This window comes from Nicotiana tomentosiformis, chromosome 12, assembly GCF_000390325.3.
Source record: "Nicotiana tomentosiformis chromosome 12, ASM39032v3, whole genome shotgun sequence".
Lineage (NCBI taxonomy): Eukaryota > Viridiplantae > Streptophyta > Magnoliopsida > Solanales > Solanaceae > Nicotiana > Nicotiana tomentosiformis.
In genome coordinates, this window is record NC_090823.1 from 81,316,964 (window position 1) to 81,341,333 (window position 24,370).

At 37.2% G+C, this 24,370-nt stretch overlaps 2 protein-coding genes across 2 annotated transcripts; both read left to right on the forward strand.

The window, feature by feature from the left end:
• Positions 1–9,328: 9,328 nt before the first annotated feature.
• LOC138902939 (uncharacterized) lies at positions 9,329–9,931 on the forward strand. The gene has a single exon (XM_070190842.1). It carries the CDS (start codon positions 9,329–9,331, stop codon positions 9,929–9,931), a length of 603 nt encoding a protein of 200 aa, XP_070046943.1.
• Positions 9,932–18,877: 8,946 nt separating this feature from the next.
• LOC104110689 (uncharacterized) lies at positions 18,878–19,986 on the forward strand. Its single transcript, XM_009620228.1, has 2 exons — positions 18,878–19,397; positions 19,589–19,986. The coding sequence occupies exons 1-2, from the start codon at positions 18,878–18,880 to the stop codon at positions 19,984–19,986; spliced, it is 918 nt and encodes a 305-aa protein (XP_009618523.1).
• The last annotated feature ends 4,384 nt before the right edge of the window (positions 19,987–24,370 follow it).

The following is a 24,370-nucleotide window of genomic DNA, read 5'->3' on the forward strand; positions in this document are numbered from 1 at the left end:
ATCAACAAGGCATGATATGAGCCTAAAACTACTCGGACATAGGCATAGCTAGTAGCTACGTACGGACTCTCGTCACCTCGTGCGTACGTAGCCCACACAAATAGAAACACACAATAATTTAGTTCGCCTATTGGGTTAATTCCCTCTTACAAGGTTAGAAAGGAGACTTATCTCGCTCCGAAATTTCATAACCAGCTCCAAAGACTTACTAACACTTCAAATCGACGCCCGTCGCTCCGAAACTAGTCAAATAAGTTGCAACCCAATCAAAATATGCTCTAATACTCATAATTAATCGATTTATAACAATTTCTAACTCCGCTCGAAAAATTAATAAAGCAACCCTCGGTCCCACGTACCCGGATTCCAAATTTTTTTGAAGATAAACTTTACCCATAACCTCACGAACTCAAATATATAGTTCATTTCCAATTCCATGCCCAAATTCGTGGTCAAAATCCATAAATACCAAATTCTAGGTTTTCCTCTTAAAATCCCAAATTTCTATAAATTTTCATGTCTAAATCCATATCAAATCCAAGTATTTAACTTGCAATAGGTGGGAATCACTAACCTTGACATAGATGACGAAAATCTCCCTTCCAAGAGCTCCAAAAATCGCCCAACCAAATGAAAAATTGAGGAAATATGGCCAAACCCCGTCTATAAAACAATCTGCCCAGGCCAGGCCCTTCTTCGCGTTTGCGACCTCGGATTCGCGTTCGCGAAGGCCAAAAACCCAGCTGCCTCAAATTTCTCTTCACGTTCGCGGTACCACTCTCGCATTCTCGAAGGCTAAGCACTTCCAGGACCAGCTCCATTCCTTTTTCGCATTCGGGACCACTGCGTCGCGTTCGCGAAAGCTTGACCAGTTCTTGCCTCGCGTTCGCGTTACACACTTCGCATTCGTGAAGGCCAAATCCAGCACCACCAAAATTTCTTCCTCGCAAACGTGGGATTTCCTTCGCGTTCGCGATGAAGGAAAGCAGATACCAGCAACAGCAGTCCAAAACAACCCGAAATAGTTCGAAACCACCCCGAAGCACACCCGAGGCCCCCGGGACCCCGTCCAATCATACCAACCAGTCCCATAATATAACACAAACTTGCTCGAGACCTCAAATCGCATCAAGCAATATCAAAATCATGAATCGTACCCCAATTCAAACTTAATAAACTTTGAAACTTTAACTTATACAATCGATGCCGAAATCTATCAAATCACGTCCGATTGTCCTCAAATTTTGCACACAAGTCACATTTGACATTACGGACCTACTCCAACTTCTAAAATTGGATTCCGACCCCGATATCAAAAAGTCCACTTCCAGTCAAACTTCTCAAAAACCTTCAAATTTCTAACTTTAGCCAAATGACTCCAAAATGACCTACGGACCTCTCCCAATACCAGAATCACCATACAGAACTATTCCCAGACTCGGAATCCCAAACGGACAATGATAACATTGAAATGAACTTCAACCCAAATTTATGAAATTCTTCCAAAATGCCAACTTCCACAATAGGCACCGAAACGCTCCCGGGTCATCCAAAATCCGATTCGGACATACGCCCAAGTCCAAATTCATCATACGAATCTGTTGGAACCTTTAAATCCTGATTCCGAGATCATTTACTCAAAAATCCAACCTTAGGCCATTCTTCCAACTTAAGGCTTCCGAAATGAGAATTTTCTTTTCAAATCAACTCTGAACTTCCGAAATTTCAATTTCGACTACGCGTACCTGTCATAATACCTGAAATGAAGTTGCACATGGCCTCAAACTGTTGAACGACATGCTAGAGCTTAAAATGACCGACCGGGTCGTTACAGAAAGATAACAAAATAGCCGAGAAGAAGTCGCGTGAAAATTCAACGACTATGGGAGCGAATATCATTGAAGAGGCTGCTCCAAAAAGTAAGAAAAGGAAGAGGTCTTCTGGACAGACTAAGGAGCAGAACAAGAAAAAATTCAAGGTCAACTGCTATAATTGTGGAAAAGATGGTCACAAAGCCCTTGACCATCGTCCCCAAAAAAGGACAAGAAAAAGGGAAAGGCCAACATAGTGGAGAAGAATGATAACATTGATGATCTATGTGCAATGCTTTTGGAATGTAACTTATTTATAAATCCGAAGGAGTGGAGGATTGACTTTGGAGCCACTCGACATGTTTGTGCTATCAAAGAAGTATTTGTGACTTACTCTACCGCTAGTCCGGAAGAAGAGCTTTACATGGAAAATACTGCAACAACCAAGATTGAGGGTTAGGAAGATATTCCTGAACATGACTTCCGGCAAGGTATTAACTCTCAACAACGTTCTTTATGTTCCTACTATTAGAAAGAATTTAGTTTCTACTTCTTTACTTGTTAAGAATGGATTCAAATGCGTATTTGTATCTGACAAAGTTGTTGTAATAAAGAAAATATGTATGTTGGAAAGGGCTACGTCATAGAGGGCCTTTTCAAACTCAATGTAATGGTTGTTGACACTATTAATAAAATTTTAGCTTCTTCTTATTTATTGGATTCAAATGATTTATGGCATATTCGTTTAGGACATGTCAATTACAAAACCTTGCAAAAGTTAATTAATTTAGAAGTATTGCCTAAATTCGAGTGTAATGAATTAAAATGTCAAATATGTGTTGAATTTAAGTTTGTCAAACATCCTTATAAGTCTGTTAAAAGGAATTCAAATCCTTTAGACTTAATTCATACTGACATTTGTGATATGAAGTCAATACTATCTCGTGGTGGAAAAAAGTATTTTATAACTTTTATTGACGATTGTACTCGATATTGTTATGTTTATTTGCTTAATATTAAGGATGAAGCAATTGAAGCATTTAAGCAATATAAGAATGAAATGGAGAATCAATTGAATAAAATGATTAGAAGTGATAGGGGTGGAGAATACGAATCTCCTTTTGCAGAGATATGTTCGGAATATGGAATTATCCATCAAACTATTGCCCCCTACACATCTCAATCCACTGGAATTGCGATAAGAAAAAATCGGACATTAAAAAAATGATGAATGCTTTATTAATAAGTTCCGGCTTACCGCAGAGCTTGTGGGGGAAAGCTATTCTTACAGCTAACCGAATACTTAACAAAGTACCCCACAGCAAAAGGCAATCTATTCCATATGAAAAATGGAAATGAAAAAATTCAACTTGAAATATTTCAAAGTGTGGGGGTGTTTAGCAAAGGTACAAGTACATTTACCCAAAAGGGTAAAAATAGGACCAAAAACTGTAGATTGTATTTTCATTGGATATTCTACGAACAGTAAAGCATGTTGGTTTTTGGTTCATAAATCTGATAATCCCGAAATTCATGTTAATACGGTAATTGAATCAGATAATGCTAAATTTTTTGAAAACATTTATCCGTATAAAACTGAATGCGAGTCGTTAAGTGAAAGATATAAACAACCACGGGAAGAACCAAAGGAAAATAATCCAAGTGAAGAGGATCCAAGGCGTAGCAAATGTCAAAGAACATTTACTTCCTTTGGACCAGATTTCGTGACATTCTTGCTTGAAAATGAGCCTCAAACTTTCAAAGTAGCTATGTCATCTTCCGATTCAGCATTTTGGAAAGAGGCGGTCAATAGTGAGATTTAATTAATTTTGGATAACCATACATGGGAATTGGTTGATCTTCCTCCAGAAAATAATCCTTTAGGTTCAAAATGGATCTTTAAAAGGAAAATGAATGTTGATGGTACTATTGACAAATATAGGGCAAAACTTGTTGTCAAAGGTTATAGACAAAAGGAAGGCCTTGATTACTTTGACACTTACTCGCCAGTAATGGGGATAACATCTATTAGGGTGTTAGTAGCACTTGCAGCCGTGTATGGTCTTGAAATCTATCAAATGGATGTTAAAACAGCTTTCTTAAATGGAGAGTTGGAGGAAGAAATTTACATGGAACAACCTGAGGGTTTTGTGGTTCCTGGTAAAGAAAAGAAAGTGTGCAAACTTGCTAAGTCGCTTTATGGACTTAAACAAGCACCAAAATAATAGCAGGCTAAATTTGACAAAACAATGTTGGCAAATGATTTTAAAATCAACGAGTGTGACAAATGTGTTTACATTAAAAACACTCCAGGTCATGAAGTCATTGTTTGTTTATATGTTAATGACATGTTGATAATGAGCAAAGATATGGCAGATATAAATGTTACTAAGCGCATGCTAGCTAGAAAATTCGACATGAAATACTTCGGAGTTGCTGATGTGATCTTAGGAATCAGAATTCACAAAACTCCACAAGGTCTAGCATTATCACAGTCTCACTACATTGAAAAAGTACTTGACAATTTCAAGTATTTGGATTTCAAGATTGACAAGACTCCAAGTGATGTGTGTTATGCACTTCAAAAGAATGAAAGTGAAAGTGACTCACAACTGGACTATGCAAGAGTATTGGAAAGTTTGATATATATCATGAATTGTACACGACCAGATATAGCATGTGCTACTAGCAAACTGAGTCAGTTTACAAGTAATCCCAATCAAATACATTGGATGGAAATGAAACGAGTTTTGGGGTATCTAAAACATACCCAAGACTATACTTTGTATTATAACAAATATACCTCCGTGATTGAGGGATATAGCAATGCAAATTAGATCACCGGATCATCTGAAGTTAAATTCACGAGTGGATATATTTTCAAAATTGGGGGTAGAGTAGTGTCTTGGAAATCATTCAAACAAACGTGCATCGCCCGTTCTACGATGGAATCTGAATTCATAGCTTTAGACAGGGTCGGTGAAGAAGCTGAATGGCTCCGAAATTTCTTGGAAGATATTCCATTTTGGCCCAAACCTTTGGCGCCATATGTATACATTGTGATAGTCAAGCAGCAATAGGTAAGGTAGGGAGCGTTATGTATAACGAAAAATCTCGTCACATACGACGAAGACACAATATCGTTAGACAACTCTCTAGTGGTATTATCACGATTGACTACGTAAAGTCAAGAGATAACTTGTAAGATCCATTTACAAAAGGCTTATCTAGAGAGGCAGTTAAAAGTTCATCGAAGAGAATGGGGTTAAGGCCTAGGACAAGTCATCATAGAGGTAACTCTACCTAGCAAACTGGAGATCCCAAGAGCTAGGTTCAAAGAGATCAAACAAAGTTATGAATGATAGTTCAACATTGTCAAATAACTCAACCCATTCTCGTGATGAAGACAATGTTTAGAAATCAGGGTAGCGCATTAAGGCTTTTTGATGAGTCAATAAACCTTAAAACTTCTTAATGATTTGCTAAGTCTGGAAGGAAATGACTAGATAGTGTGTCTATAGGACTACACGTTTATAAATCACCTATGTGGGTGTGAAGTGTAAGCCGCTTCAAGGGGAATGAAAGTAAAGGCCACTCCCTAAGCACTCATGAAACCAGACAGTGCTCATGGCTGAAACGAACACAACCGTGAGAACCATATATGGTTAAGGGTCGATTGTGTGACTTATGTTTTCTAGGTATACAACAAAGCTCGACGATTCAAAGATATCAAATCTACCGATTGACCGAGTATATCCGATATAAGTTCACTATGGAAAGTTCAAAGGGAAACCTACTTATCCAGATGCAATTAATCCTTGCTTGTAAATCACACACTCGTTTGTGCATTCCTTTGTCTTATAGCCATTCCCCATTCATATGGGGGATTGTTGGGATTGGAAGTTGGTGAATGGGAAATGGAGGGAAGAAATGTGAAGGGAAAGTGAGTTGTTCCCTTATACTTTGGAAAGACCAATTGTCCCTCATTGGTAGTGGAAATAAAAGAGAATGTGCTTATATTAAGAAAGCACTTCTCTTGGTGTTAAATGGGTTGGAAAGAAGGTACGCCTCGCACCGTCGTTGTCGTCACTCGCTCGGCTCGGCTTCGGATTCGGATTTGGTCAAAGATCGATTGATTGATTAATTTTTTGGACAAATTTTCTTTCAATTATTTAATTAATAATTTAATTAATTATTAAAAAGTCAACACAGAATAAACCAGGACCCGCGCGCGACGCGACCTGGTCTTTTTTCTTCCCTGGATAATTTTAAATTCTTTTCCTGAAATATTTTAAACGTTCCTACCTGTTCCAACAGCCATGGTTATTTCTGAAATATTATAATTTTTTAGAAACAGTGTCAGAAAATGGCTAAAAATTCGCTTTGATCCCAAAAATTTTCCTTACGAAATTTTTTGAACTTCTGCTTCTTCTTCTTCTTCTGAACAAATAAATTTCAGTGTAATTTACAGCCATTAAGTGGTTCGCAATTTATCAGTATTTTAGGTACCGATACTTTGGTCAGTTAAATCATTCTATCTTGGGAGGATAATATTCCAAAACCTCGGGTACTTGAGGGGAATAATTTTCTTAAGGATACATTGTGCATTCAATAGACTCGATTTCATTCCGAAATTTATTTTCAAATTCTGTTTTGATTATTTCGAGATTCTGCTTTACTTCTGATTTTATGTTTTTGTTTTCTGTTATAGAAAATTTGTTATTTCATAATATTATAGTTAATACAGATTGATAACAACTCACACTTGTTATTTATATCAAACCAATAAATTTAAAACATGTACTTTGCATGCATACATTTATTTTGTTTAACCATGACTAAGTGATATACATTACAAAATGAAAGTCTAACTACTAAAGTTAAATTGCTTAGTATAGTATAAAAAAACACTCTGACCTAGATAAGCATGTGCCAACAATCATCACACATAATTCAATCCCAAACTAGTTAAGTTTTCATTATGTGAATCATTTGTATTCATTTTGCTTTATCTGAATTTGAGACCTACAGTGTACGTGAGGACAAGGGGCTCTACAAAATATCCTTGGTCTTATATCCTAATTGATCAAAAACGAATTATTTTGTCAATAGGCACTGTAGAAAGGATAGAATATGAACCTAATCGTTCTTCTCAAATTTCTCAAGTACAATGGACCGGGGAAGGGAGGGTCCGCCTATAAAAAGCTTATCGAAAGAGAAAGAAAGAGCGTAAACTCGACTTTAAAAGTTTCAGTTGCCTTCCTCTCGCCGCTCTATAACTGAAAAAAGGAGCACCGCGACAAGCCAAAATTGCGGAACTAACATAGCTGAGTTCGATTAACAAATCATTTTTCCAGAATTAAGTGAAGACATTCCACGGAAACATAATATTTGTTACAAAGAGTTTGGCAAGTTTTTTAATAGAATTGCAATTGCAAATTCTCCTAGATCATGCGATAAACTTTTCTGTTCGACAATTTGAACTTTTACCTATGATTTTATGTCATAGTAAGTATATTAACTTGACACCTCCGCGATAAGGTTTTCAAGAATAAAGGGCCACTTTTTTAGAAAAAGAGATACTCTTAACTAGAATAATCTGCTTAAATATATAAGTAGCTTACTTCTCAATCGTCGACCTTTTATACACTTCATTATAACCTTGAATATCTGGAGGTTGATGTATGTGCTAGTTACGAGTTAATCTGAACTTAATTAGTAACTTCGGCTCATACCTTATATGTGTTAAATATTTTACTAAGTAAATATTGTTGGTATTATTTATACTTGGTAATGCAAAGTCAAAGATTTTTTTGTGGTCCCTTTTCCTTCTTTACTTCTTTGTCTTTTGTGAAAGACAAAGTGTCCCTCATTGGTTGTGGAAAGTCTTTTTCTTCTCTTTATATTGAATTGCTCTTTGTTGGGCTTGTAAAGAGCTAGTAAAAGGGAGTGGTCTTGCGCCCATGAGAAATTGGTCCTAAATGCAAAACGGGTCAATTCACCCCCCCCCCACCCCCATCCCCACCCCACCTGCGCGTGAGATATACGTGAGGTCTAATCCAAGTTTTGTTTTGCTAAAATTATTTCTTCATTTTTTGAGCTTATGTCCAAATTCATTCTCTTTGAATTGAACTGCTACTTGAATTCTTGTAACTCATACTTGGATTCTGTAACAACTCTTTTATTTTTATAACCTCCAATTTAGTTCTCCTTCTTGTAACAGCTCTAACATCTTATCTATATTAGAAGCTCTTTTGTGAAGTTTTCAAACACAAAAAAAGACCTTCATCTTCTCTTCTTCTTCAACCGATTTCTGGGCAATTATTTTGTGCAAACTTTCAACCACGAGTACACGTGTTTGGAGGTGCTGTGGAACCTTGGGGAGCGACCGGTCTTAACGATTTGCACCCAGTCGGGCCGAAATCACTTTCAAGGCAGTGGCTTGCCATGACACAGTATTTTTGATAAGTTATTTTTGTTTCCTTCTTGTTCTACTTATTTTTCTTACAAATATAAATAATAGACTTTTAACCCAATAAATAAAATAAATTATGGTAGAATTTTGAACTCGAACCTATAATGTTCACCTGGATCCGCTGACAAAATATCTTAAGATAAGCTGCTATTTATTGGGTATTGAAGTTTTAATGATTAACAAAGTATGTCTAAATGAAATGATTCAAAGAACCAGGTCCTCAACGTAGTTGCTTAATTGTTCTAAGAACCATCTCCTCAGGATAAAGGACCAGCTCCTCAGGTTGATGATTGTACGTCTGTACAAGACAGTAACTTTATCTCAAAGTTACCCAGGTCCGAGTTTGGTGGAAGAAGGCTTCTACATGAGATAAGGGTTGTTGCTCAAGAAGATACAGATAATTTAGTTAGAGACAAGAGTCCCAAAGCTTGTGGAATCCTTGAAACAGTAGAAGTCCTATCAAAGGAGAATCTGACTATGTATAGGACTCCTAGAAGATCTCAAGCTCATGCGTTTAAATACTATCTACTTTGGACTTCTGATTTTATCCTTTTACACATCAACTGAAGAGTCATATGTTGTTCACTCTAGTCGAGTACTTGTATTGTATTCTTCTTGAGTCAGTCTAACAAAGGTATTTTAGGAAATCAGGTTGTAATCAAGTGTCACAAATAATTACTGAGTTGGAGTGAGTGTTTGCTTTACAAGTTAGAGTAACTTGTAAATCAAATAGTCGTAGTAGGAGTACTGGAGAGTATTGAATTGCAGTCTTGTAATTGATACATTTTTGGCTCATTATTCTAGAGGAGTTGAAGTTGAAAATCCTACGTAGTGGGTCATGATTTTTGTACCTTTTGAGCCGGGTGATTTTCCACGTAAAAGCTGATGTGTTTACTTTACTGTTTGCCTTACTTCAAGTTTAAGGAACACGGTAAAGAACCAAATTCTATAGTGAATCATACGGGCACTCAAACTAACAATTGATATCAGAGCGGGTTCTCTCACACATATGGTTAACACCTAGAGAGATCCTAGAAGCAAGATGAGTGCTCCACCCGGAATTAATGAAGGACAATCAACTGCCAGACCACCCCTGTTCAATGAAAAATATTACAGTTGGTGGAAAGCAAGAATGGAATACTTCCTGACAGCTAAAGATTATGAACTATGGACCATAGTGAATCAAGGTCCATTAACTCCCACTAAACAAAATACACAAAATGAAACAGTTCCTAAGGACCCCTCTGAATTTGTGGCAGTAGATTTCAGAATGATGGAGAAGAATGTAAAGGCTAAGAAAATCGTTATCTGTGGACATGGTCCTGATGTGTACAATAGAATTTTTGCGTGCTTTAATACAAACCAGATATGGGATGCACTCCAAACTGCTCATGAAGGAACAAACCAAGTAAAAAGATCAAGAACAGAGCTACTTATGAGAAACTATGAGCTCTTCTCCATGAAGGAGTCTGAGCCCATCCAGGATATGATGACTAGGTTTACTATAATAACCAATGACATCATTTGGAAAGGTGTTTACCTCATAAGAGTTGGTCAGCAAAGTTCTAAGGATCCTTCCAGCTTCATGGGAATCAAAAGTCACAGCAATCCAGGAAGCCAAGGAGTTGGACAAAATCTCACTTGATGAGTTGGTTGAAAACTTAAACACTCAAGAAATGAGAAAGATAGAATTGCGCAAGGAAGAACCAAATTCTTAAAGCGTCTGAGGAAGATGAATCTGACAATGATGACCCTGATTTAGCAATGTTTGCCAAGTTCCAGAGGTTACATGAAGAACTCCAAAAGTGCATCCAAGAGAGAGACCAGCAATAAGCCTAAGCAGATCAACAAAGCTAATTATGATGGGTGCTACAAGTGTAGCAAGCTAGATCACATGGTCAAGGATTGCCCAATGTGAAAAATTGAGTGGAGGAAAGAAAGAGCTGAAAAGGAGAAACGGGAGAAGATGAGAGAAAAGAGTTCCAACAAAGAAAAATTCCTAAGTAAAGGATTCATTGAAGCAATGAAACATGCTTTCTTGGAAGCATATGAGGATGGTAGAAGTGATAAAAAGGAAGAAAAGGAGGATGAGGCTATAAGTCTCTATGTTGTAATTGATGAACACCAGGCTGTGAAGACATAGCCCCCACTACAGCTTGGAATGCACATTGGAAGACCTCCTTTGTTTGATGAACACCACTATAATGAATGGAAGCTATGAATGGAAATATTTCTTCAGGCCACTAACTTTGACCTATAGGTAATTGTCAGTAATGGACTAATTCTCCCTACCAAAATAGATAGTGAAGGTAACAAGTGCAACAAGAGAGAAGAGGAATACGATGAGGAAGATCATAAGCTAGTTTAGAAAAATGCTAAAGCAAAGGACCTGCTCTACAGAAGCTTGTCCATAAACACTCTCTTCAGGGTGTCCTCTTGCATCTCTGCTCATGATATATAGAGGACCTTGGAAGCTGACTTTGGAGATGAAAACATCGAAGTGGCATTGATGGTGATTGAAGAATCCCAAACAGAGGAAGAAGTGATAAGAATGATGGCCATGAATGATTCAGAAACTGAAGATGAAACAAACCAGGTAAGTATCTCTAACTTGAAAGAAAACATTCATGCTATGTCTAAAAAACAACTGATGGTCATAATTGTGACCTTGATGAATGAAATGGATAAAATGAGTACTATAAATGATCAGCTAATAAGAAATCTTTCATGTCTCAAACATGATCTCAAAGAGCTTGAATCTGACAGAGCTAATCTAGAGAAACAGGTCAAAGACCTTAAGAACCAGGTTCTTGAGCTTACTTCTGAAAATGAGAAGTTTTCTGATATACATGGTAAGGGAAAAATGAGTGATTTGCAGGATAAGCTTGAAAATGAATTAAAAAGGCTAAAGATAATCTTTGTGATGCTGAATGTAGGAATACAATCCTGCAGGAAAATCTAGAAAAGGCTAATTATGAACTCTCCAGATTAAGAAAATGGCATAGATCTTTTGATGCATTGAATTGGCTGAATGAAAATTGTAGCTCTAACAAATCCAGAATTGGCTACATAAAACCTGTCCCTAAGTTTGACCCAAATTATGTAGGAATTTCTGATAATAACATGTGCACTCGTTGTGGAAAGGTGGGACACTTTAGAGACACTTGTCCTGCCTTAATTCATGTTCAGTTTAGAAATACCTTTGGTATTGCTAAAATGTGAAGAAGGAAAAGGAGCCAAAAGTCAAGCCTCGTATCTATACTAAGTGGGTTAAGGTTAATAAGAAAATAGCTTCTAATCCTCTCCCATTCTGGTCAAGAAGAGATTCAATTCATCCTTTTTCCAACAAAAAGGGACCCAAGCTTGTCTCAGTTCCCAAAACTAACTTGTGAATTCTGGTGCAGGCTAAAGTTAAAGGGATCAATCAAGACTGGTATCTAGACAGTGGATGCTCAAGATATATGACTAGAGAAAAGAAAAACTTCCTCTCACTGACAGCCTTCCAATGAGGGAGTGTGCCATTTGGAAATGGGAAAAAGGGCCAGATAACAGGTATTGGCAAGGTTGGTAAGTCACTCTCTCATACTATAGAAGATGTGTATTATGTGGTAATCCTTAAACACAATCTTCTTAGTATCTCTCAAATGTACGACAAAGGAAATGAGGTAAAATTCAATTCCAAAATTTGCATTGTCACTAAGCTTGATACTAATAAAATTGTGTTAAAGGGTAAGAGACACAAAAATTTCTACAAGATATCGATTATGTCACTTCCCCAGAGTGAGCACATATGCTTGAGTGTAGTGGAAGATGATCTACTGTTATGGTATAGAAGCCTAGGACATGCTAGTCGCTCCCAACTCAACAAGTTGGCAGCAAAGGACTTAGTCCTTGGTCTACCAAAAGCTGAGTTCTCCTCTGACAAGGTGTGTGATGCCTGTGTTAGAGGGAAACATGTGAGGTCATCCTTTAAATCTAAACAGGTTGTCAGTACCTCTAAACCTCTGGAACTCCTTCACATGGACCTATGTGGACCAATGAGAGTAAGGAGCGGAGGAGGTAAGAGGTATATTTTTGTGATTGTTGATGACTTCTCAAGGTATACATGAACTCTTTGTTTGGGATCTAAAGATGAAACCTTTGATATTTTCTATGTATTTGTTAGAATGATTCAACAAAAACTGGGGTACAATGTATTAAGTATAAGAACTGACCATGGAACTGAGTTTGAAAATTCCAAGTTCCTTGAGTTCTTTAGCTCACATGGTATTGACCATAATTTATCTGCACCTAGAATTCCACAACAAAATGGGGTTGTAAAAGAAATAATAGATCCCTAGAAGACATGGGGAGGACCATGTTGATTGCTAGTGGACTGCCTAAGAGTTTCTAGACTGAGGCAGTATTGACTGCCTGTTACCTGCTAAATAGATGCATGATCATACCTATTCTTGAGAAAACTCCCTATGAGTTACTTCGAGGAAGAAAACCCAACTTCACTCACCTGAGAGCCTTTGGGTCCAAATATTTTGTGCATAATAATGGAAAAGAAGCTCCAGGTAAGTTTGATGACAAAAGTGGTGAGGGAATTTTCCTGGGTTACTTTTCACATAGTAAGGCCCATAAAGTTTTTAATAAAATAACTATGTGTATAGAAGAAAATATTCATGTTATCTTTGATGAATCTAACAATTTGGCTGAGAAAGGTCTGCAGGATGAAGATTATGACATAGGACTCACTGGTGATGGAGTTACAAAGGAATCTGAACCTCAGTATGAAGATGGATCTGAAGACCACAAGGAAATTGATAGTGATCATGAGGAATGAGAAGAATAAAGAACTACTCTAACTGCCAACCAGACTGATGAAGCCACCACTACTAAACCTGTTCCTTTGGGTTACTCCCTGGGTGAATCTTCTCTGGGTATACAGATCAGACCATGGAAGCATCAAAGTTTACATCCTCTTAAAAATATCATCTTTGATCCAAATACAGGAGTGCAAACCAGATCTTCTCTAAGAAATCTATGTGCAATCACAGCATTTCTCTCACATGTTGAACCTAAGACCATCAAAGAATCCCTAAAAGATCCAGACTGGATTATGGCCATACAAGAGGAGCTAAATCAGTTTGAGATAAGCAAGGTCTGGCACTTGGTACAAAGACCAAAGAACAAAACTTTCATAGGTACCAGATGGGTGTTCAGAAACAAGCTGGATGAATAAGGAAATATCACAAGGAACAAGGCCAGACTGGTGGTTCAGGTATACAATCAGGAGGAGGGCATTGACTATGATGAGACATTTGCACCTGTAGCTAGAATGCAAGCTATAAGAATGTTGTTAGCCTTTGCTGCTCACATGGAGTTCACCTTGTATCAGATGGATGTAAAGAGTGCCTTCTTGAATGGTTATCTGAAAGAGGAAGTGTTTGTCAAACAACCTCCAGGATTTGAAAGTGAAGAATTTCCTGACTATGTGTTCAAGTTGGATAAAGATCTTTATGGACGGAAATAGGCTCCAAGAGCTTGGTATGAAAGACTCTCAAAGTTCCTCTTAGCCAACATCTTTGTAAGAGGAAAGGTGGACAACACTCTATTTCTAAGAAGTAGAGGGAAGAATATTCTGATTGTGCAAGTGTATATGAATGACATTATCTTTGGGGCTACCAATAAAGAAATGTCCAAGGAATTTGCTGAGATGATGGGAAATGAGTTTGAAATGAGCTTGATGGGTGAATTGAACTTCTTTCTGGGGTTGCAAATCAAGAAAACACCTACTGGAACCATGATACATCAACAGAAATACATCAAGGAACTACAAAAGAAGTTCAACATGGACTTCTCTAAGTCCATTGACACTCCCATTGCAACTGCAACAAAACTGGACCTTGATGAAGAAGGGAAAAGTGTTGAACATAAACTATATAGAGGAATGATTGGGTCACTATTGTATCTCACAACAAGCAGGCATGATATTTTATTTAGTGTGGGATTGTGTGCAAGATTTTAGGCAAATCCCAAGGAATCTCACCTAAAGGCTGTCAAAAGGATACTAAGATATCTCAAGGGGATCCCTGACCTCTGCCTATGGTATCCAAGAGGATATAACTTTGATCTAGTTGGTCATGCTGATGCTGACTTTGCAAGTTTACATGTTGACATGAAAAGTACTTTAGGAACAACTCATTTTCTAGGTTCTTGTTTGGTGTCTTGGGGAACCAAGAAGCAAAACTCAGTGGTTTATCTACAGTAGAGGCTGAATATGTGGCAACAACATCCTGATGGGCTCCGTTTCTATGGATAAGCCAACAGCTAAGGGACTATGGTATATTTGTTGATTGTGTTCCCATTTTCTGTGATAACACCAGTGCCATAAACATTGCTAAACATAAATGTCAGCCCAAGAGAACCAAGTACATTGACATTAGACAGCACTTTCTCAAAAGACAATATTAAAAAGGGAAATATCTATATTAACTTTTGTAAAATTAAAGATCAAATTGCTAGTATTTTTACTAAAGGTCTGAGTAGGGATCACTTTGAAAGGAACAGACTAGAACTAGGTTTAATCAATTTTTCCAACTAAGTTGAACCATAGTGATTGGCTAGAAAAGGTATAATTAGATTTAGATAATTAAGTACAATACATTTGATTCAACTTCGTGCTTGTATTAAACACACACACTTGCTTGGAAAATTTGGCAGATAACTGTGTTGTATGATACTAATGTGAAGTGCTGAAGCTTTTGTGATGACCCAAAATATTATCTTTAAATTTAATAATTAATTTTGTATTATAAGACCTCAAAAAGTACTATTTGTCATTTCTCGACTTGCGTGCGCAGTTCGTAAAATTTTCCAGAAAGTTTTGAGGTGAAAAATGGATTAAATGTGAATTAGAGCTTTAAAACTCAATTGAGTTGACTTTGGTCAACATTTTGAGCAAACAGACTCGGATCAGTATTTTGACAGTTCCGGTAGGTCCGTATCGTGATTTGGGACTTAGGCGTATGCCCGGAATCAAATTTCGAGGTCCCTAGCCCGAGATATGGAATTTTGATAAAAAATTAAAAGTTTAAGTTCAAATAGTGACCGGATGTCAAATTATGTGCAAACGACCCCCATAATAGAATTTTGATGATTCCAACAGCTCCATATGGTACTTTTGGACTTAGGAGCATGATTGGAATTTTATTTGGAAATCCGTAGTGGAATTAGGCTTGAAATGCCAAAAGTTAACTTTTTGAGAAGTTTGACCGGGGGGTTGACTTTTTGATATCGAGGTCGGAATCTGATTCTAGAAATTGGAATAGGTCTATTATGTCATTTATGACTTGTGTGCAAAATTTGAAGTCATTCCGAATTAATTTGATGTGTTTCGGCACAAGATATAGAATTTGAAAGTTCAAAGTTCATAGATTTTGATTTGAGGTGCGATTCATCTTTTTGATATTGTTTAATGTGGTTTGAAGCCTCTATTAAGTTCGTATTGTATTTTGGGACATGTTGGAATAATTGGTTAAGGTCCCGAGGGTCTCAGGTGGATTTCGGAAGGTAAAGGGAATGGATTTCAGACAAAGAGGGTTGTTGGAAATTTGCAGAAATTTCGCCAGAAATTTCTGGTGCGTGAAGCCAACTTTGGAAGCTTATATCTCATAATTCATAAGGAATCGGAAATTCTTCAAAACATGAAAGTTTCAGTAGTTTTTATTGTAGTTTCCAGAAAGTTAAACCATTCATCATTTGCATATTTGTACAGAAAGTTATGACGGATTGAATGAAGGGTGGTAGAGCCGTTTCGCCAGAAATTTCTGATGCGTGGAGCCGATTTTGGAAGCTTATATCTCGCAATTCATAAGGATTTGGAAACTTTTCAAAACATGAAAGTTGTAGTCGTTTGATTCTGGTTTTCACAAAAGTTAAACCATTCATCATTTGGATATTTGTACATAAAGTTATGATCGATTGAAGGAACGCCAGTAGAGTAGTTTCTGGTGGACTTTTAGTGACGGAAAATGGACTTTTAGTGATGGATGAACAGAAACTTAAGGACCAAAAATGGTCATTTCCTTCATTTCATTTTGAATTTTTGGAGCACGGTTCTTGGGCGATTTTTAGGCGATTTTCACGGAAAAACATTGGGGTAAATGTTCATTATCCTATATTGTTTATATTTCATGATTCCATACTCATTTACATCATGAATCCGTGAATTTATGGAAGAAAAATCAAGATTTTTGCAAAATCTTCCAAAAATGAAAATTTAAGATTTGGAGGTCAGGTTGTTATCGGAATTTGATAAAATTGGTATGGGTGGAGTCGTAATTGAATAGATTATCGGATTTTGTAAGTTTCGCCGGATTCCGATATGTGGGCCCCACGGGCAAATTTTGAACTAATTTCGAATTTTATTAAAAAATATAATATTTTCTTATGAAATGGATAACTATAATTTTTGTTGATTGTATCGAATTAATTATGACTAGATACGAGTCAATCGAAGTCGGAAAAATCGAGAAAAAGGCATAATACTTGGTTAAATTGGAGCAAGTCGAGGTAAGTGACTTGTCTAACCTTGTGTTGGGAAAATTTCCCTAGGGTTGATAATTGTAATGTGTGAAAAGTCGTGTACACGAGGTGACGAGTGTGTACACGAGCTAAATGTGAAAGATTATGTTTTAAATTGTGTAGATCATTGTTGCGCATTAATTAACTTATTTCATTTTGTTATATTCTTCATTATTGATTTAATGTTTATATTTTTAAATTTGCTTGACTTTTTCCTGCTAATTATTTTATCTGTTTAGTTGAAACTTGGTTTTTTTATTCTGTGCATTATTTGAAGGTTGATTTTCTTTAAATTAAATATTATTAATATGAAGTATTTGACATTTTTAAACTTGATTTTGAAACAACGTATTAAAGATTTTGAAATATTATTTTCATGAATTATTTACTCCTAAATATTTTTGTAAGATTTTCGTACTCATTGTGATGGAGCAGTGAGCTCTTTATTGTGGAAAACAGTTATTGTTGAATTATTTTGACATGAGCCGTGAGCTCTTTATTGTGAAAAAATATTATTGTTGAATTATTTTTACATGAGCCGTGAGCTCTTTATTGTGGAAAAATATTATTGATGATTTATTTTGGCATGAGACATGAGATCTATATTATGGAAAAATATTGTTGTTGAATTATTTTGGCAAGTTAAATTATTTGAGCACTTGAGGTGCAAATTGTGATATATTGTGATACTGATACGTATGCGGTGGTATAAGGTCTGGGTATTGAAATGCACGCTGTGAGATAAGGGTGGCTTGATACGCGTGGATAGTAGGGGGGAACTACTACAAGTCATGCGGTATGATAAGGATGGCTAAAATGCGGGATGCTATTTCGGAAAAAATATTTTCTTTCAAATAAATTGTGAAGGCTCCCGCGGTGAGATAAGGAAATGAGATATTATGAATTTGTTTATGATTTGGGACTACGAGGAGGTACCTCGGGAGTGCCCTTGTTGATATTGATTTATGGCCGCAGTTGCCTTTGATTATTGTTGTGATTTTCTTAAAGTTGAAAAGAATTTTGTTTTGTTTCCACGAGGTATTTATTTGCCATTATTTGATGTAATTAAATGTGACATACTACTTGATTCATTTCCATTGTCATTTTATCTTATAATATTGTTTAAACATTTTACCATGCCATTATTTATTCTCCAGTAGGGCCTGACCTGACCTCGTCACTACTCTACCGAGGTTAGGCTTGGCACTTACTGGGTACCGCTATGGTGTACACATACTATGCTTCTGCACATCTTTTTGTGCAGATCCAGGTACATCTTATTAGATCATGCATCAGTAAACTAGCTGTACGAGAAGACTTCGAGGTATATCTGCCAGCGTCCGCAGACTCCAGAGTCCCCTTCTATCTTACTATGTTGTCTTCCTTATTTACTTTAGACTCTGATGTATAGAGACATAGAGAATAAATTCTTAGAAGCTTGTGACTTATTTCTACCAGGTTTTGGGAGTTGAAATTGTTTGAATTGTAGTTTTATTTATTTCAGATATTTATTATTATTCTGCATTGATAGGCTTACCTAGGCTTAGAGACTAGGTGCCATCACGACATCCTACGGAGAGAATTTGGGGTCGTGACAACTTTATTGTAGAAACAAGTAAGGAGCTACTAACGAGTTGGTTCTTCGACTCTAGTACATGTCATACTGTCTTAATTCACTGGGACTTAATATTCTAAAATTATTGTTAAGCTCAAACTTCTAATTCCGTTGGCATCACTTCCAGTCGTCTTCTAGTCAAAGTGTAAGGGGGAATCCTAGTGCAATTAGAGTTCAATTACTCCTGAAATCCTAGCAGTCAAAGTAACTGTATTAAGAGTCCCGTTAGAACTCAAATTCAGACATCTTCTCTCTTCCAGTCAAATAAGGAATAACGTCTTTAAAAGGCTCTTATGATCAGCTTCTCAGACCTCACTGTTTCTCTCAAACCCTAAGCAAGAATCAAGACCAAATATCAAGAACCAATTCTCCCTTTCTTTTCATCAAGTCTCTTATCTGATCACCATGCCTAAATCTAGGAAAACCCTCTCTAAAGCCAAATTATCATCCAAGGCTGAAGCAAAATCCAAAATCATGAAACCCAAATCAAAGAAAAGTATCAAGCCATCAAGTGAACCCACACCAACACCTGCTCTTTCTCCTTTGATATCCTCCACTATACCTACATCATTATCCCTTGTTCCTGCTGCTCTCACCATCCCCACCTCCACTGCACCCCCACAACAAAAACCAACCACCCATGTACCTAAGCCTACTACAAAAAATACCTCTAAGTCAACCAAGGTCAAGGCTACTCCAAGAAATTTTGTCCAAAAAGTGCCTGATGCTTCTACTAAGGTAGACACAATGGTCAGGAAATCTGTGGTTCAGGGGGAATCAGTGCTAGCCGTTGCTAATCAGGTACAAAATCCTCCTTCAAAATTAAATGTTTTGGTATCCGCTGTAGATGTTTCACCCTTAGACACTCTCCCACCCACGAGTGAGAAACCAAGAGTGGAGGAATCCACTGTAGAACAGGGTGTAGGTGATCTGGAGAAATAGGTAGATACTACTATTGTGTGGCTTTTGGTTGAGGGGGAATGAAGTAAAGAACCAGTGCAAAATGAGCAATCTGATGGTCTTTCATTTAGTTGGACGGAGGATGAGGATGATGATGGGGGTGAAAAGAAGAAGAAGATGTGGACAGACATGAAGAGCAAAATGCTTAAGACATAGCTAATGAAGAAGACAAAAGTGAGATTGAGGGAGCATCTAGAGATGAGAAGGAGAGTGATACAGATGATAAGATAGGTGAACAAGTAAATGATTCTGCAGTAGAAGAAAATCATAGTGAAGAAGAGGACAATTCTAAGAATGAGGGTGAGGACCAAGAAAAAGTAAGTGAGAATGAAGGAATGGATGAAGAGAGTGAGGAAGAGAAGGAGAATTTGAGTGAGGAATATGAAGGCTCTATGACTAATGGGAACACTGTCATAGCCCCTTCAAAAGAAACTGGTAAAGAAAAAAAAACTCAAGAACCTAGGTCTCTATTAAATCCTTTCACTAGAGATGAAGAGGTTAGCACTGATGAAGATGACTTGCCATTGTCTGAGGTAGGGAAGAAACACAGGTAGACTCCTATGAAAGCAACAAAGTTAGTAGTCCCAACAAGGAAATGAGCGGGCCCTTATGCTAGGACTCCTCTTACAAGGAGTAAAAGAAAGGTCGTTGATTAACAAGTCATTAAGGATTCTAGAAGTGCCAAGAAGCCAAGGAAGAAGGTCTCAATTATGGAACGTGTGGTTAAGCTAGATGGAGAAGATGAGTCTGAGTCTGCTTTGCCAGCTAAGTCCTCTACACCAAAGAGAAAGGTTGCCAATGTTAAAAAAACTGCTACCCCTTCTTCAAGGGCCAGTAGGGGAAAGACAAGAAAGAATGTGTCAGCTGCAGTTGATCGACTCACAAAGTTCAGGAACAGAAAAGTGCTTAATGGAAAGATTCTTGCAAACATTGATGAGAAGGGGAGGGCTCAACTGGTGGAAAAACTTGAGCTACAGGGGTGGAAGCACATGTTTGTCAAAGCTTTCCCTCCTGTATGTGTTCATACTGTGGTGGAGTTCTATGCAAATTTCAAATTTGATGGGAAGGTAGTCAAAAGTAATGTAGGGGGGTTTGAAATGGAGTTTGATGTTGAGAAGCTGGGGATGCTTTTGAATATCTCCTCTTTGGGATTTGATAATTACTTGAAGAAGAAGTGGCCAACCATAGACAATGATGTTGACATTGGCATTGTGGTCACAAGAAAGTTTTCTCAAAAGTTTGAACCGGATGCTCCCAGAAGGTGTACAAGACTGATATGACTCCCTTCCACAAGTTGTTGTTTAATTCCTGCATTCTTCAAAGGTCTGAGAAGGCATGAAGCTACCCTACTGGACATGGTTGTAATAGAACTGCTTGACACTGGTAGACCTATCACTCTCCCTAACCTGATGATTCAGCATATGGCAAGAGCTGCAAACACTTCCAAGCCTAAGCATGCTATGCCTACCGAGTTGTTTGACAAGCTCAACATTGCATTGCCTGAGCTTAAGTATGGAAGACATAATGATATTTTGAATGATGTTATCCTCAAGCAGTGTGGCTATGAGGAGATCAAGGCTATATGACCCACATGATCTGCGGAGGTTGTGGGTCGTGAACATACATGTCTATCAATAGTACTTGTTATGATTATTTAGTTCTTTATTGTGATTACCAGGTTCTACTGTTTACAAAGTTTGTCATCATCAAAAAGGGGGAATTTATTGAGTATTGAGGTTTTGATGATTAACAAAGTATGTCTAAATGCAATTATTCAAAGAACCAGGTCCTCAATGTAGCTGCTTAATTGTTCTAAGAACCAACTCCTCATGGTAAAGGATGTCACGCCCCAAATCCACATGACCGGCACCCGGCACACTATCCGACCCGAGCGAACTAACCCGTATGATGCACCCAAACCATATGCATGAAAATCAATTTAATTGCGGAAGCTCTTTGAAAATTTTATATATTTTCAAGTTAAACCATGGAATAATTTTCCAATTCAAAATCATACATGAAGCCTCTCATAATCATAACAATGAAACTAAGTAAAATAATTATCTTTTCATGTATATCGCGTACAACCCCATTACTACAACTTTTCACAACTATCTACAGAGCCTCTATACCAAGGAATAGAACTACACTTCAGCTCCTTAGGCCTAAACATAAGAAAGTTCTCTTTTACCTTTCACCGGGAGTACTATACCGACACCGACATAATGAACAACTACTAGGTGATCATCCTAGCAACAAGTATTTGACCCTGCTTGTCAGGGTGGCTTCCTGTAGTGCCGTACGAGTCGACTTAACCTTATTACTTAAAGTAATGATCATCTGCCCTCTCAATGGGGGACTTTATCCCACAAACCTCGGCTTTGCCTTGGAATGTGTCCCAACACTGGCACGTATAGTTTTATGGTAACGAACTCAACATTTGAACCAATCTCGGTGGTCTCAACTAGTAGCTCCCAAAATATTTGACATATCAAAAATAGATTCATAGCATAATTGCCTCAAAGGCTCTATTTTTATCAAATCATGATTTTCATAGCCAATCCAAACTATTTGAACAAATTCAAATGAATAACCTTTTTCATGTTAAAGCCTTTAGCAATTAACATCAATCTAAAGATACAACAAGTGATTCCTTTGTTGAAATTTTAAAAGATAAACTTTTTCATGAAAACATATATTTAGCACTCAAGCATTTTGTACTCTTATCAACAAATAAGTTTTAATAAAACTTATAAGAATTTCTTTAAGTGTCATTTTGCCAACAAGTTTTGAAAATAAGATTTTTATAAAATTACATGACACTTCATAAGCAACAATTTAGAAATACGTGGTGACATCTTTCCCGCTTGTCCCCACAAGTACGTATGAACATTTACAAATAATACAATGTATCAACTTAAGTCATGCTTTTAAAGAGAATCCCTCAAGAAGAGTAAGTCCTAATCAACTTACCTCAAACTTCAAGCTCCAAAAAATACTACAATGCTCTAATTGATTAAAATATCCAAATATCACCCACAATTCAATATCTACCATTAGATATCACACCTACATCAAAACAAATACGAAAAGGTTCATAAATATCCATTTGGACTTCACAATTTGACAACAAACCTCCAACCATCCCAAATTATCCAATAGGTTCAACCATTAGCCTATCCAATTCCATTCTTATCATTTAATATTCATTTGGAGTCATTATTGACACTACGTTAATTACCCAACATCATCAAGTCACTATTCATTGCCTTCTCCAACAAAACCCTAGGTTCAAGAACACCCATTTCAAGAACTAGTGTTGTATCTTATCTAAAGGGAGATTCCCAATTCAATTCATTCATCAATTAAGTTATCAAGTCTATTGAAATCATTAGAAACTCAAAATAATTCCATTTATATCAATTCATCACTATACATCTTATTCTTTACCCAAAATGGCATTCTCAAGACCCACCCTTAGAGTTCATACAATATCCCATTACAAATTCAATAAAACTCATAAACATGCTACCCATACTCCAATATGACATATATATGAAGCTCAAGTGAAGGGATTACCTCTTGGTGGAAGAATCTCACTTTTCCTCTTATTGGTGTTCTTGAATATTCTACCCATTTCCTATGGATTTGATCCATAATAATGTTACTGTTATCACTAAATAATGTTATACAATCATCCTTGTACCAAAATAACTTACCTTGAAGTGTATCCATGGTGGAAGAGCTCCTCCTTCTCTCTAGAAATCCATTCAAAGTTGAAAAACTAACTATTTCTCTCTCTAAACCCCTTATTTCTACACTTTAAAAAATGGGTCTGATGGGTGCGTAGCCCCCTGCATAGGCTATGCACAAAGGCTACGCAGGGTGGCCTTCCATTCCTCTTCAATTGGCAGCTGCTGGATTTTCCTATGCACGGTGCGTAGGCTACGCAAGACTCGCGTACCTGTTCTGCTACCCTTTAGTGAAAAGGTCATAACTTCTTGTAAAAATCTCTAAATTCCAAACTGTTTAAAGCTATAGAAACTAGACACATATACCTTTCATTTGATAGGTCATACATTATATAACACTTCATATCTTAAGAGTTATGCTTGTGTGAAGTTAGGTCTTGTGCGAACTTATTTGAAACTTAACCCCATCATATAATTTCCAACTTGACTTAGCCTTAGGGATCTTCTTAGACCATGAACCATACTTAATGCACCTCATACATATATTATCATGATCAATTGGTATCCTTCATATTATCAGTCCTGTTCATACCCGAATTATGATAATTAGCACCCGTTAATCTTCTTAATGGTCTTAAAACACTTCAAAATTTTTCGGGGAGTTACATTCTCCCCCACTTAAGAACACTCACCCTCGAATGTTTTGCAAGCCATTACTAGGAACAGTATTATCCCCCTTACACATTAATCATCATTCTTAATTATTCCTGACTTCATATGAATCTTAGATGTTATTCCTTTCAAATTAACTGTAGTTCCTCATACGCGAACGCGGACAGTTTTCAACACAAAGCTACGCGATCGCTTCTGGCCAATCGCGACCGCGAATAAGAAACAGCCCAGCTCCATTTCCCCTTAACGCGATCGCATCAACTGATCCGCGATCGCGAAGAACAATCCACGCACCAGAAAACCAGAACACACCAGCAAGGCCAAAATGGAGTAAAATAGTCCGAACACAAATCGAAACAAGCCCGAGCCCCTCGGGACCCCGTCCGAATATACCAACAAGTCCAACAACATAACACGGACCTACTCGAGGCCTCAAAGCACAAAAAATAATATCGGAACAACGAATCACACCTCAATTCGGATTCAATGAACTTTGAAACTTCAACTTCCACAACCGATGCCGAAACCTATCAAATCACGTCCGATTGACCTCAAATTTTGCACACAAGTCACA

Bases quoted from the DNA above. Each gene is read 5' to 3' on its own strand.
- LOC138902939 (XM_070190842.1), top strand. From the start codon at position 9,329: ATGAGTGCTCCACCCGGAATTAATGAAGGACAATCAACTGCCAGACCA.
- LOC104110689 (XM_009620228.1), top strand. From the start codon at position 18,878: ATGCCTAAATCTAGGAAAACCCTCTCTAAAGCCAAATTATCATCCAAG. The intron at 19,398-19,588 runs GTGATCTGGAGA...CTTAAGACATAG, and splicing joins CACTGTAGAACAGGGTGTAG to CTAATGAAGAAGACAAAAGT.